This window comes from Falco punctatus, assembly GCF_963210335.1.
Source record: "Falco punctatus genome assembly, chromosome: 9".
NCBI lineage: Eukaryota > Metazoa > Chordata > Aves > Falconiformes > Falconidae > Falco > Falco punctatus.
Genome location: NC_137589.1, coordinates 25655319 through 25670719, shown reverse-complemented (window position 1 = coordinate 25670719; position 15401 = coordinate 25655319). Strand labels below are relative to the sequence as shown.

At 38.3% G+C, this 15401-nt stretch overlaps 1 protein-coding gene across 2 annotated transcripts in view; it reads left to right on the top strand.

Annotated features, from left to right (window-relative positions):
• Positions 1-15401, top strand: part of HTR7 (5-hydroxytryptamine receptor 7) — a 47967-nt gene that overhangs the window by 20598 nt on the left and 11968 nt on the right. The window contains exon 2 of one of the 2 annotated variants that reach the window (XM_080401688.1): positions 10390-11136. In XM_080401688.1, the coding sequence (XP_080257814.1) occupies positions 10390-11136 (747 nt within the window). Of the gene's footprint in view, positions 1-10389; positions 11142-15401 lie in introns of both variants that reach the window. The other variant, XM_080401689.1, reaches the window with a different exon arrangement.

Here is a 15401-nt window from a genome sequence, read left to right as displayed (position 1 = left end):
AGTTGAAGGTTAGCTTACCTCAAGCAACACAGAAAAACCTGGTAATGCAACAGAAGCACCACCCTTGCCTTGTGATGGCCCAGTGGTCGGGATCTACAGGCTTACGTTGCGGTTTTGGGGAGGCCACTTAAGCTGCATCTAAAGTGACAGCCCGGTACGCTCAGGATATTCAGGTACCCTGACCGCCCAGAGCAGAGCTCCCTGCAGCCCCCTCTGCCTTTGGGCTTTCTCCTGTGAAAAGCCGGGGGCACAGGAGGCCTGGCTCGTGTGGTGCCAGGGAACAGCCACAGCACCCAGCTGGGCGCCGCCACCTGGGAGTCCTGCCTTTCTGTGTTGTTGCACTGGACATTCCTGTACTGTTTTGGCAACTTGCTTCCCCTGAGAACCGTCCAAAGGCCTGGTGTCCTATCCCCAAGTCTGGGTCTCCACCACCTGTCCTGAGAAACTCTGGGCTGCATCAAGCTGTACCCACAGGGGCCTCCCATGCACATCTGGCACTTCAGTGCCCTCGCTGGAGATCCTCCTAGAGGTTGCTTTGGTGCTGGGATCCACCTTGCTGCCAGACGCAAAGAGTCATCTGGTGCGTGTGTGTATGTGCCTGCACACACGTGGGAGGAGGAGGGGGTAGGCTGATGCCTTGGCCAAAGTAGAGACACAGATCCCATCAGCCTACATAGCAGTCTATCAGCATGCCTCTGCTCACCTAAGGGATGTTTGTGCTGGTGTCTGGCAGAGTACAAAACTGAGGCACATTGCAACTTTTTATTACAGCCTACTTGAATACTTACACAGAACAGGATGGTCCCAGGACTCAGGCATGTCTGGTGGTTGTCTCCTGGCACATCTCTTCTGGCCTGGCTGAAGGCAGCAGGCTGGCCTGGAATCATGAGTGCTTGTCTTTGCCACAGGAAAACACCAGTCAGGATAGGGGAGGGCGAGAGATCTGAGCTCTGTTAACAAGTTGTGAGTTTGAGCCTGGAGGCGGTAAGAGGTGTGTGTGAAAATATGTTAAAGGTACTGCAGACTCTAACAAAAGCTTGAAATCTTCATTGGCTTTGACAATAACCCCTGGGCGCGAGGAACGAGAGGAGTAAGATGGGGGAATCTGAAAGAGGAAAATGAGGATTTTCCAGTTCCCAATCTGCAAAACTTATTATTTTCCATTCCTTTGTTTTCTTTTGTCAAAGTCCGAAAAACAGAGGAACTGCCTCTGTTTAACACAGTAGGGATTTCATCTCAGCTGCTGCTTCAAGAAATCACATCTTTACCTAAAGTAACTCTTCCCTACAGGAAAGGCAAAGCAGCAAATAAACCTTTTCCTATCAGCAAATATCGGCTCTATGGAGTGCTTCTGCCTATCAGCTGGGCAAGTTGCATTATCCTGATGACATCCAACTCTCATGTTTTTTCTATACTGGCTAGCCTGTAGATCAAGTTAAGTACAGGAACTTGACCCTTATCTTCAGTTGTATAGGTGGCTCAGGCCAATGAGCAAATGAATCATCTAAGGCTTTAGATCCTCTAAACGTGTAGGCATTCAGCAAAAGATCATGGTTAGTGCCTGTTATCTGACAGACCGTAATTGCCAGAAGAATGGTGAGGTTTATTGTGCAGGAGGTAGAAATGCTTGGGAGTAAGGATCAGAACATGAGATCAGCTCCTCAGGAACTAAGGACATCATAAAGATGACTTCCAGTGCTGAAGCATTCTTCCCCAATTTCTTTGTTACAAACAAGAAAAAATAGAGCTATGTCATTTCTCCTCCAGTGCCTTACCAGCATCCAGTGGTCCAGTCCTGCATCCAATCCATTTACTTGCCGTTTTAGATTCCCTAGACTGATCAAAGGACAAACCTAGGTAATTCCCTGTACACCTCTGTCTTTTTTTCCCTCTCTTGAGTCCCACGTAACACTATTAAGCAACATATCAAGTCAAGCCTCATCCCTCCTCAGTAGCTTTTGAACTATATATGCATTCATGCTCAAGGTCTCCTCTGCTGCTACTCAAGCTCACTGCCAGCAACACCTCCCTCCAGTCACAGCAAATCATATACTTGTCCTCAGAATCATTTTCCCTTTTCAGATTCAACCAGTTCTCTGCTACCATACAAAAGACCATATGAAATAAAACCTCTTCCCTAGCTTTCTTCCAACCTGAACTTTTTTGCTGCACACCCAGTCTCAAGTGAACATTGCAACACAAGACAGAAATAAATGAGAATGTGATTTCTCTTTCTTTTCTAGAATAAAGCTTTTCCTATCTTAGTCTTCTAAGATAGTATCAGAAGGCTGAAATACCTTCTTTGCCCCCTCAAAAAAGGGGCCAAGCATCTTCTAATAACTTTATAAACGAGATACTGCATCATCCACATAAAGACAAAAAAATAGTCACGGAAGACAGATATCAGTCCATATGTAATTAGATACTCATTTAAAAAAAAATTGACATGGTGCAAATACACCACATTTGTTGCTATGAGTCCAAAATATTTCAGAATAACAAGATGACAATGTGGAGTAAACGGCAATGTGAATTTTAAACAAAATAGTGTTTTCTGACATGAATCACTTTATTGAGTATAGCAACAAACAGCCATTTCTGAAGTCTTGCTTTTCCTTTCTCTCCTTGATCAATAAAATGATTTAACAACTAGTGTAAATTATACCATAGGGTACAAAACTGTAAGAGGGAGCTGTACGAGGGCCTGGCCTTCTGCACTTGTGAAGCAGTTTGTGTGTATACTATGATGAATGCCATGAAGAATTTTTCAGTGAAGTGAGACATTACTTAAAAAACCTGAGAAGCCCTTCTCTAGGGAATGTTCCTGAAATGTTAGTAATATGCATTGTGAATAGTACTTTATTCTATATTTTAATTAATATAATTTTTTACTTCTGAAAAGAAAGAAAAATTTTACTTTTTGGACCCTCTTCTCACTTCTTTTTCCACAAAAAACTTAGATCAATATAAAATAAAGGGAACTTGCAAATCTAGGAGGGGGGATGAAAGGGCAGAAGTGGGTAGTGTGTCCCCTTACATTTTCTTTTAGAAAAGCATGACATTATTTTTTTAATTTTCCCTCAACCTTGGATTCTGTTGAACAGTGTAAAGAAAAATGGATTCTTCCTATGTGTGACTTGGCCAGATTTAGAGAGCTTTTGAAGTGTTACAGATTATCTATCAAGAAGTGGGGTGAAAAGCACTTTTGAGCTCTGTATATAATTAATCCTACTGCACTCAGTAAGCAAACCACACTTATATACAGGAAACTAGAGATGATGAGAACGACAAAGTTGGAGATCAAACATTTTGGAAAAAATTAAAAATACAAAGTCTTCTATTTCAGCATGCAACTTCATTCTAAATATTTTTTTGCCAAAACCTTTTCAGTTTTCAAATGCATCTAGAGTCTAAGAGGCTGGTGAAGGATGGAATGGACCGAGATCCATTTTACTCCTTATGTCTCTTAATTTTATGTCACTGGTGAAGATAGAAGAAAGGAAAATATACATATACAGGTTTCTTCAGTTAGGAGTGCTTAGTCTATATAAATAAAAAGTATTTTTATTTGGGTAATTGCAAAATATTGGCTGGGAAATACATAGTATCTAAAATTCAGAGTGTTGCAAGATAAACATCAGCAGCTACATGTTGGGACCTTTTCTTCCAAACAGCATATTATTTGCAGTGGAAAATCAAAAGCTACAGAACTGTTTTGTCAGGAAGCTAAGAACAAGGCAGTGACTGGTGACAAATACTTCGACAGTCACACAGGGGGAGAATGAAAGGCAAAGAGTGAAGACAAGGTCTGAAAGGAAAGAGGAATATGATTCCAGAAATTATGACTTAAGATGATAGAAGTTGGATGGAAAGACATTACACATCTGTTTCTGGCAATACAGTGGTTACGTATTTCTTAAAATAAGAGCAGAATATATCCCCCCCATCTATGGGATGGATGGCTTGGATCAGTACGCAAAAATAAAGAGGGGAAAACACAGAGCTAAGAGAGAAATAAGGCAGGGCAAGAAAGTGAAGTAGGAATGGAATGAGTGAAATGAAAGAATAAAAAGGAGGTAAAATAAACAAAAAAAAATAAAGTTATGCAATATGAGAGAAAGAAAGTACAGAGAAACTGAAAGAAATGTAAGAGAGGATAACAATCTACCATGCAAATTACATTCCTTTAGAACGAACAGATATTTAATTTTGATTGACTTAATCCTCCCCCACCACCAGGAAAGACTACAGTTCTTGAGTTCCATCAAAAATAAACCCCTAGAATGATTTTTGAGAAAAAGAAAAATCAAGTCAGAACATTTACTATGTACAATAAAAGTATAGTACTGTATTCTATGTGTACCCACTGTAACAGTGGGAATGAATGTCTTCCTTTTGTGAAGAAAATTTAAGGAAATACGTTTAATTGAGAGCAAGAAGGGTAATAATGGATAGTGTTGACCTTGTGGAAAGCAAAAGAAATATTTCCTTCTCATTCTTCTAAGTATCAAAATTAAAGTATGACTGTTTCAATAATAAGAATAATGCTGAAATCGTATGAGATGTGAAGCACAAACATCTAAAAAAATAGATACCAAAACATTAATATCTTTCACATTACTGCATTCGCCATCAACTGAGAAGGACAAAGTAGAGTTTTAACCATTTTTAGCAAATGCAATTAAGGTGTGAAAGCTGATCTGAACTATGTTCAAAATCACTACATAGAAAAGATGCAACATTTAACTAGATGGAGCACAGAACTAGTTAAGTCTTTTTTTCTCCGCTGAGTGAATAATGGTTTGATTTTGTTAGTTCTGCTGTCCTGCTCTAACACTGCACAATATTTAATGTTTAGGTTTTAAAGCCATCTAATTTATATTCTGAACGCTGTCATATATGGAATGAAAGCAGTAACTTTGTTCAGTTCTGGGAAGGAGAAAAGTGTTTCACTGCCTCTGAAATATCTTCCCAGACAATAAATGGCAGATATCACGATATGGTTATAAAGCCAGTCTGTATTGCAGAAAGGCAGCTAACAATACTATCATACAGTAATTAACAAGGTTACTTTTCACATTGTAACACCATAGTCATGCACTGTAATGCTCGTGTCTCAGCATTTAAGTATTTTTGTGTTTCTATCCCTTTACTTCCTTCTCAGTTACTTAAATATGTGATGGGAATAGTATTTCCATGATCATTTTGTATACCTTGGTCTATTTAAAAGCAGGTCTGTGGAACAGAGATCTCTTGCATAGTGTAAATACAGTATCTTTGAAAAGGAAAGAACAGCTTCTGTTAGGTAGTTTGATGTAGCCATAACAGAAATAATAGTTTTGATCATTGCTTCAACTTGTTACATTTATGTTTAGTTTACTTCTTAATGTATCAAAGTATAAGAAAACAATCTAGATTGATCACTATACTAGGGAGAATATTTCTGAACGCTGGATAGCTTTTAGGAATGGCATTGTGCTCCTATTCTTGTGAAGTATCTCTTAATGTTGCACTGAATTAAACAGAAAAATTATGAAAGATCATAAAAGAATTTTAGTGACTGAAGGAAAACCAGTAGATAAGCATTGTTCTTCAGAACAAGTTATTATTGCAGGTGAATCATTAGACAGGATTATATAGCTGTGGGCTGGCAAAGAAACTAGTACAAGGAGACAGGTATTGAAGCCAGAAAGCTGCTGTACTAGAAAAAGAGCACAAAAGCAAAGTGGTAAGCATTTTTGTGTCTTTGAAATACATCGATTTTATGATTCTTTTAAAATACAAAACTGGGAAGAACTGAAAGAACCTCAGGTTAAGCACAACTCCTACTCAAATCATAAGTGGTAACAATGATATGTCAAGATTCCTGGTAGAAATAGCTATAATACACATTTATATAATTCCAGTACAACGTTTCTAGCTCTATTCCATAGCAATACATCTGCTTCATAAAAGCCAAGTCAGACGGTGCTAATCTGATTCTGGAACAATCGTCTGTTAGATCAGGTCAGTGAATTCCGAGAAATGAACGTGGACTAATTAGAATGGAATTCTATCTGCCTATAAAGTACATGGAGACCAGAGACAAAGGAATTACATGTGTGTGTGCTTCAAAAGTGGCATAAGTGATGCTGGTGTCATGGTGCATTCAGTTGATTATTGCGTTGGGCAGGAGGCTTCAAAACAGTTTTAATGCTTTTAGCTGTTAGGTTTTCTATTACTCTGTGACTTTGCTCACAGTGAGAATTCCTTTTACTTTTTTTTCTTTATCTTTTAGCCATATAACAGAGGTAATAAAGAAAGATTTTGGACACAGGATCCCAAATTGGACCATCCTATTACTATTTTCTTTCTATTGTTGAAGTTGATGTAGCTGTTAAGTCTCAGTTTGCTTTCTGGATATTTCAAAAGGTGCAAGGACTAGACCCATCTCAAAGTTGCCAACATAGCTATGAACAATTCATCACATTTACAGCTTAAATATTACAGCCATGTTTAGCTTCCTCAGGAAAAAAACACAAAGAAAAGGAAATAAACTTTCCTACTGCTGAAAAAAAAAATAATTCATACCTGGTTAACCTGAAATGCTACCATGCCAGCACTGCTCTTTCTTTTTTTTTTTTTCTTGGGGGAAAATTTGTTATCTTATTCTATATCTATACATCTATAGAATTACTGATCAGTTCAGCCAAAAATGGAGAGTTATCCATGTGAAGGTGATGAGAAAGATCTTCCTGAAAAGTTCTGCTAGGAGATAAGTAGATGGCTCTGTGAACTCACTCCACAGTAGTGCAGATAAAGCAAACTACTTTTCACAATTTTCTAAATTAGAGAATGAAATAGATACATTTACAAGAAAAGAAACCGTATCAAACCTTTAAAATATAGTAACATCTAGCGGGGCACAGTAGCAGTCCAGTTTCCAGTTTGATAATCACTGTGTAAGTGGTAACATGTGACAACTACCACAACAAGCAAACAGCTAAGACAAACTACAGAGTCACAGAGAGATAAAATGAGGTGCCAGAAACAGACACCAGGATCTGTGGATGCCTATTCCCTCTGCCATATACCATTCTACTTTCCATATACGTTACATCTTAACACTTGCTATAATCTTTAATATATTGAGGACACTGTAATAAGAAATGCCTATGTGATCTACAGTTCGAGTGACAATAGAGACTTTTTTTAGTGCTGTAGGATAAAACCTATTCTGTGTGGTCGTTGTAACGCATCAATATCAAAAAAGCCAGAATGGTAAAACCCACAAACTGAATGATCTCAGAAGCAGGCCTATGCATTTATGATTTTACATTAAATTGTCTGTAACAATTGCCTGTCATTAAATGGTAACAATATAGAGGTACTGGGAAAGAATGCTGGATCACAGGGAGCCCGATTTTTCATAAGCAAAGGGAAAGAAAGAATTTACTCATTCACCTTTTCCATTGTTGGCATTCACTGGGTGAATGTGGCAAATGACAATTAAGTATGGTGGCTGATAACAGCACCCCACAAAGGAAGGAGCTCTTTACCCCCCACCTACAGAGCTCCAGAAAGAAGATGGCAAGGGATAATTCATCCTCCCTAGAGCTGGGCACCCTCTGTGCGCCTCACACCTGAATGGGACTGCAGCACAGACGCCAGTTTCTAATCCTCCAGCGGGGAAGAGGAGGCACCGAAGAAATCATAATAAACCAACCCAGAATGGGGATGTGTTCATGTGTTTACACGTATTTGTTTTAAAAAAATCTATTAAGTCTTGGACACTCTCTAGACAACAGTAGTGATCTACATTATTTTAGAGTTGCAAGTAAGTTTTCAAGGGTAATGTATTTCATATGTAGAGATAAAAAGATAACATTCCTTCATTTATGCCTGCTGATTTCTTTTCACCATCATACCACATTTAGCAAAATGGATAAGGCAGAAAGGATGCTGGTGTATTTTTATGTTAATTGATGTATTTTAATTTCAAATAGCAATTTTGAAGCTCAGATAGCTTCCCCAAAAAGTGGTGCCAGCGTAAAACTAATGAATTTTAATTCTTTTCAGTATACTTCTGCTTTCATGAATTCTTTTTGTTGTATTCTGATGTATGAGAATGCATCAGTGGGCATTCAGAGCATGCAGCCCACAGATCTGATTTTTACAGAAATCCAGTTTAACTTTTTTAGCTACATAATAAAGCTCACTTCATAAGTATGTTATTTTTAATGACCAATTGAGTAATACCTAGAAAAATACACACTTCAGGAAGGTAGACCAACTTCTCAAAGACTTTTTTAAAACAACATGTTGTAAGTGACAAGTAAGCTTTCTGCACAAAGGGTGTGCTTAATTTTTGTAGCACTATCATGCTACTCAGAGACATTTTAAGGATGTGCCACTCTTGTCCCAGAACAGCTGCAGCTAATAACTTACCCTTGCTGCAGTTACGTTACTTAAAGCAGTATGATGTATCCCTTAGGTAGTTAACTCCGGAAATTCACTGCATTAACCCTGCTCTTCTACATCTTGGAGTGCCTTGGAAAACTCTCAGCTCCTTGGGGTTTTGCCCGTGATGCCGCAAAACAAAAATCTCTGTGGACCCTACAGTGTGCCCACAGCTGCTGGAGCTGGTCTGGTGATTATATTCTAATGCTGATGGTGAGGAGCACAAGAATGGCAGTTTTTTTAATACACGGTCCATATATTGCACCGGTCTAACCCCAGCCCAAGAGGATTTTAATAACTGTTCTTAGCTCACAGCCCCACTACACACAGCTTCACTGCCAAAATACTGGCCTGCTGTATTTACTTGTATACACTATCAAGAATAGGGCACAATAAGCCAGTTCTGTCCTTTGTGTAACACTTCCCACAGCATTAATATAAAATTAATGATGTTGTTGAAAGGATTTGCTGTTACCCATCAGAACTGATCCTGAAATGATGCTTCTTTTTACTTCCAGAACTGTAGCATACCTGGGTGCTTGTATAAAGCAGCAGCACTGGCCATAATTTACTGCATTGCAGTAAAATCAACAATGCAGCATTCCACAGAGCCAGGCAAATACTCATATTTGATTTGCTAGGTGAACAGAGAGAGAAAAAATGCTCTGGGGAAAAACAAAATTAATCACGTTACTGTATTTCTTGTTTGTAACCCTCCAAGACTTTCACTGTGTAAACGAAACACTAGTACCTCTTGAAACCAAATGTTGTTCTGAAACCTGATTTGAAACCATTTCTTTTACAAGTAACAAAGTGAATCACAATGTTTTTTCTTAAAATTCTTTCTTTTGAGGGAAGGAAAAAAGAACAATTTTAGAACTTAATGGTAACTCATAGGTAAGTTCCAGTTCAGCAGAAACCAAATTTCAAAGTAAAAATGTTAGGTGTAAAAAACAAACAAACAAAAAACCAAACAAACATCTAATTCCTTCTAAGGGAAAGCTCCTATAGCTGGAGAGAAAATTCAGAAATTTTCAGTAGTTGAGAGTAGACACAAACTTAGGATATTGCTATCCAGCTATATAAGGCCGTAGTACTGTTTATTTTAATTAGAAAAATATACATAGTTTAAGCTATCACAGCTTAGGAAATGTAGAAGTTGTAAACAGATCTCTCTGGGTTTCTCTATGAAAACTTGACATTTCATGAACGTTTTCTGTGTCTGTTTACAATTTACCACCCTAAATTTAGCTCCTAGTAAAACTATGTTTCTTTTCCCCCAGGTGATCTTCTGACACTGTGACAGATTGTTATTTTGTTCAGTAAAAGTTTGAAAATTGAATAAATATGGTTTCTTTCTAATTAAAAGATGATAAAGAGAATTGTTCTAGTATTAAAATAATCTACTCCCAGCATAAGTTTACAGTTTGTTGTTCCCATCTGAAACATAACGGTAAGAAAGACAACTCATAATTTCTCAGTTTAACAGCAGTGTTGAATATGTAAGAAGAATGCAGATGAATGTATGCTTGTTTTAACTAAACCATGCACTCAATACGACAAGTGGTACGCTTTGTGGAGTGAGCATTCATCTATACTCCAAGATTTCAAAAGTTAGGCAAATAAAAAGTAGGTTTCAGAATTTCCTTAAATGCCAAAAAAAATTAGTTATCTGCACGAAGATGGTACAAATTCAGTAAAATCAAGTTTGTTATGGCCAAGAGGAGATTTCCTTCTAGAATAAAAGACCTTTTATACAGAATATCAGCACCATAAATTTTAACATAAGAGAGAGATGAATTTACCAGCTTGAAATACATAAAAATAGAAGAGTGAAAAATGAAAAATAGAAACCTTAGCCAAAGATGTTTTGGTTTAGGGTAGACTGTGTGAAATAACATTTATCAGTTAGCCACTGCACTGTATAACAACTCTACATTATTGTTCTAGGTACCTGGGAATAACGAGACCTCTCACGTATCCTGTAAGGCAGAATGGGAAGTGTATGGCCAAAATGATCCTGAGTGTATGGCTCTTATCTGCCTCTATCACTATACCCCCACTCTTCGGCTGGGCCCAAAATGTAAATGATGAAAAGGTTTGTTTGATCAGTCAAGACTTCGGCTACACCATTTACTCCACAGCAGTTGCATTTTATATTCCAATGTCAGTGATGCTCTTCATGTACTATCAGATTTACAAAGCTGCCAAGAGGAGTGCTGCTAAACACAAGTTTGCTGGCTTTCCCCGGCTGGAAGAAATGGAAGCAATTTCTATGAACGGAGTTGTAAAACTGCACAAGGAATCTGAAGAATGTACTAATTTTTCACGACTCCTAAAGCATGACAAGAAAAACATTTCCATCTTTAAAAGAGAACAGAAAGCTGCCACTACACTTGGGATTATTGTTGGGGCTTTCACCATCTGCTGGCTGCCCTTCTTCCTCCTCTCAACCGCCAGGCCCTTCATCTGTGGTACAGCATGCAGCTGTATCCCGCTGTGGGTTGAGAGAACATTTCTATGGTTGGGTTACGCAAACTCTCTCATTAACCCTTTTATATATGCCTTCTTCAATCGGGACCTGAGGACAACTTATCGCAACCTCCTGCAATGCAGATACAGGAACATCAACCGGAAACTATCAGCTGCAGGGATGCACGAGGCTCTGAAGCTTGCAGAAAAGCCAGAATTTGTTCTGTAAGGTCACTCATCCTTTACTGTGATAATTTATCGTTTTTTCACCTTAGCTTTTTCCTCACAGATTTGAAAGAAGAATGATAGGAAAAATCAGGCTTCTTGAGCACTGTTAATGCAGTCATCAAGAAACTGGAAGGTACCAAGGTTAATTCTTGTGCAGCCCACTAAGTCCTAGTGAGCTTGGATAAATAAGAACACCATCTAAAGAATCTGGGTGTAAGAGAAATACTAGAAAGGGGGAGGGTAAAAGGTGGTGCAGGATGTTTGAGTTGCTAGTGAGGAAATAGCAAAGTTGGCCTAAGCCATTTGTTTGGCCTCTGGCCCCAAACAAATGTTTGGGTCTGAATGGTGGATGCATCTTGTATCCTAGAGATTTTTTGCTGTAATAAAGACCTGAAAATGGTGAAAAGTTCAGTATAATTCACAGCTTTCCACTTTGTTACTATATAAAAAAAAAAAAAAAAGCAAAAAAAAAAAGCTGGATCAAAGAACTTCTATTGCTTAAAAATACTCTTTATTATAAAAAAAGCGTATGCCCATTAAGCATTAATTTACTGGATTGCCTGGAAATAAACTACTTTGTGAAATACAGTGGCACTGGAAGAGTACATTACACTTCCAATGTGAATGTAAGAGTTTGAGTAAAGTCACATGGACCAACATCTACTGCTGCATACAGTCATGCAGCACAATTAGCTGCAGTGCTGCTATGCCAATTACACCAGGTAAAGACCTTGTGCTATACTTCTACATTTCTAACATAACAAATATATCTGATTACAATTTATTTCAGAAGCTGTCTGGTCTTTATCCATCTTTTCTTTCTTTTCTGTTGATGTATGTCTAGTCCATGTTCCACTTCAGTAGTTAATTTATTGTCTATTTGAAAACTCTTCTAGCTTCTTGGGATTTCTTTTCTTTCTGAAGTCAGTAAGGAAAAAATAAGTGTAAGACTTTATGAAATTCAGAGGTATCTGGTCTTTATGTTTACAAATTGATTTTGGTCATCGCTTCTGCTTAAAATGGTTTAAAGCCTTGCCTTGTGTAAGAATCAAGATAATTTACTGTTTCTAATTCTAGTTGTTTCCCCTACCACTGCAGCTCAACCCAGGATGTGATTCTACTTCTCCTGACTCTGGTAACAAAGCTCTTCCCTCAGTGGAACAGGGTCAAATATAACAATATTTGTATTAAAATTTAATATCAACAAATGCATTAATTATATTAATATATTAATACAAAATGTATTAATATAAAATGCACTTATGTAATATATTACGATAATAACCTGAAATAATAATAAACTTAAAGCAAATCATAAGAAGATGCTTTTTTTGGACTGAGTTTGCACTGCACACCATGTTCCAGATGAAGCACAGGGTACGTTAGTGAATGAGGACTGTTTCAGAGCTCGGTCTGCTTTTTCAGATATTGGGATATCGATGAGGAGACACATTCATTATCAAATTGCCTCAGCAGCAAATCACACTTGAGGCTAACTTCTGTCCCTGCTTTCTCAAGTTTGAAGCCAACATGACTTTAATGAATTCAGCGATGTTAATTTGGACTAAGCAGTGAGAAGTTTGTGCCAGATCCTTGTTCAAAGCATACAGACATTGTTGCAAACACCTGAGCTTTGAAGTGGCAGATACACAAAAGCTGGATCGATGTGCTATGTGTGCCGAAACAAGCTTAAGTCATTTTAGATGGATTTATACACTAGGATACACACAGTAGGAAGTACATTTTGGCCTCATTTTTAGCGAAGGTTCATACATAGTTTTGTAATAGTAAGAGATAGGCTATATCTCAGCTTCAGAAACATTTTCTAAACAAGATTCAAATACATTTGGAACAGTCCGATTTCTTTTAAATATTCCAAAAGTATTCTGTGTAGAAGGACAAGAAGAGGTTTTGGCCCAGATTATCCACAAACTCTGTAGTATGGAGTAGAGCTCATGTTAATTCAAGCATATTTTCCATGTTTGACATGAAATTAATGTTTCTGGCTTTGTTACCTATCAGAGTAGCCTTTTCTGAGTTCCTAGCCTGAGTGAGGAGTTTTCACAGGCCTTCTGTATTTTTTTTTTTTCCCCTATGTGAGGATATGTATTGGATTATACAAACAAATGTACCTGTGAAGATTCCAGGTGGGATTACAAAACTCTGAAGGATTTTGAGAATTCTGACAGAAGTTTCAGCCATCTTTATTCTGCAGGAAAGCCTGAGAAATTGTGTTTTCTTGACATAAGATTTTTTTAAAATGAAATAGTTGTCTTATGAGTCAGAAATTGATATTTCCCCAACTGTCAGTAAAGGCAATTGCTTTCCTCAGGGAAAGCATCCTGCAGTACTCCACCTCTCCTCTGCCATATGCTTCAGGTAATGAGAGCCCAGGAAAGAACAACAGCTGTTATGGGCTGTGGTCAGTACTTGAAGTTTTGGAAGATAAACAGACACTTTTCATCTCTGGGTATGTTTGGAAAGAAAAGGAAAAGACAAAGCCAAACAAAAAACATACAGCCAAAACAAAACACAGCTATGTGGCAAACAGAAGCTGTTAGATGGAGCTGTATTTGAGGGGAAAAGTGAAGAAATTGAGAAAGTTAGAAGAACGTCCCATGACCCAAGCACACAGGTAACACGGCACTGAGAAAAGGAGGAAGCTCTCAGAGAGAACTTTAACTGAAAGAGGCTTAGGTAAGAAGCACAAGGCAATAATTGCTTGGGTTCCAGAACAGGACATACTACGTTTTAAAAAGATAAATAAATACAACTGTATCAAAATACCTAACTGCAGCAGTAGTGTTTTTTTTAACTGAGTAATTCACTACTCATCTGACAAAGGGGTAACATATAAATGGATGAATGAGAACTCTACATCATCCTGTGTGCAGCCTGGCACGTGCTAGTACCAAACCCTAGACAAGATCTCACTCTTGGTCTGTGTGTCCTTTCACATGTTTCTAGGAGAAAGCAAGAGGGGTGAAAAAAATGGTGATAAAAACCTCCCAGAACAAGCCAGAGTACAGGGAAGCCAGCATAACACTAAACCAAACGAAGACAGTTAAGATATCGGAAGCAAGACCTGGAAGCAGTTCTAAGTTTCAGACTTGCGATTGGATAGGTACTTTTGGAAAAAGTTCTGCCTTTTGGCAACAAGGGTACATATGCAAGATTTTGAGGATGAAGATGCAAACCTTTCTGAAATACATTTGTACAATCCCAGTGAAAACACTTGCTGCCTCATTGCTTAAAGGGGAGCTAGGCTCTGCAGGTCAGCACTGCTCTGGGTTTAACCAAAGTATTTTGGCTTTTTAATTTTTTTTTAAATAACAACATGAATGGAATCTTGATTTTACGTAAGATCCGTTGAGATGTCAAAGCAATGAAATCTAAGCCAATCTTTCTTTTTAAGAAACAGTGCATGTTGTCTAAATCCACAGACTGTAGCCACATCAGGAAAGGCTGGAGTTGGTCCTTAGGTGCACAGGGCAGCATAGACTGGAAAACAAGATAGCGTGGAAAAAGCTATCCTAGAGAACAGGATTGCCCATTAACTGTAGTGCAGAACTGGCCTTACCCCAGCTTAATTTTTTGTCTGAGAAAACTGAATGCAGCATTTGCTGTTAGCTACAGTAGCCACATGCAGTACTTCCAATTAGAAAAGCTTAGTCATATTGCTGTACATCCTAGACTGTATTTCTACCAGCCAGTCATTCCAAAATTGCTTTCTAGCTGCTATGTGATTCCTGGCTGGTGATGGTGACAAAAAGGGGAGCAAATTTAGCTTCCATTTACTAGACTGACAAGATTTTTAAAACAGTTGTGCCTAGTTTATGCACACATTGCACTCATGTTTGCTTTCCAGGATCTCATGAGGCTGTTTAGACGTTTTGTTTTCTCTATAGCTCTCACTTGGGAACTCACCTCTCCTTATTCAGGGAGAAAGGAGTCACCACAAAGCATTTTTTACGTTGGGGCTTTTTTTTTTTTTTTTTGCTTTTCTGCTTGGCATTTCTAGGGAAACGTAGCTAACTATACTGGTTCATGGGATGATCACTCAGCTGTACCACACCTAAACACTGGGAAAAACAAAGTTATACTGGGAAATGCTCAGGCAGCAATTTCAGAGGGATTACCCTATTTTGTGCTAGGAGCTGAGGAAATCAGGCAGCAGTTGTGCAGCTGCCAACAGCATCTAGACTACCTCTTCATCCAGCACAAGCAGCCACTCAGAGAGTCTTCAGCTGCAGCCTGAGATC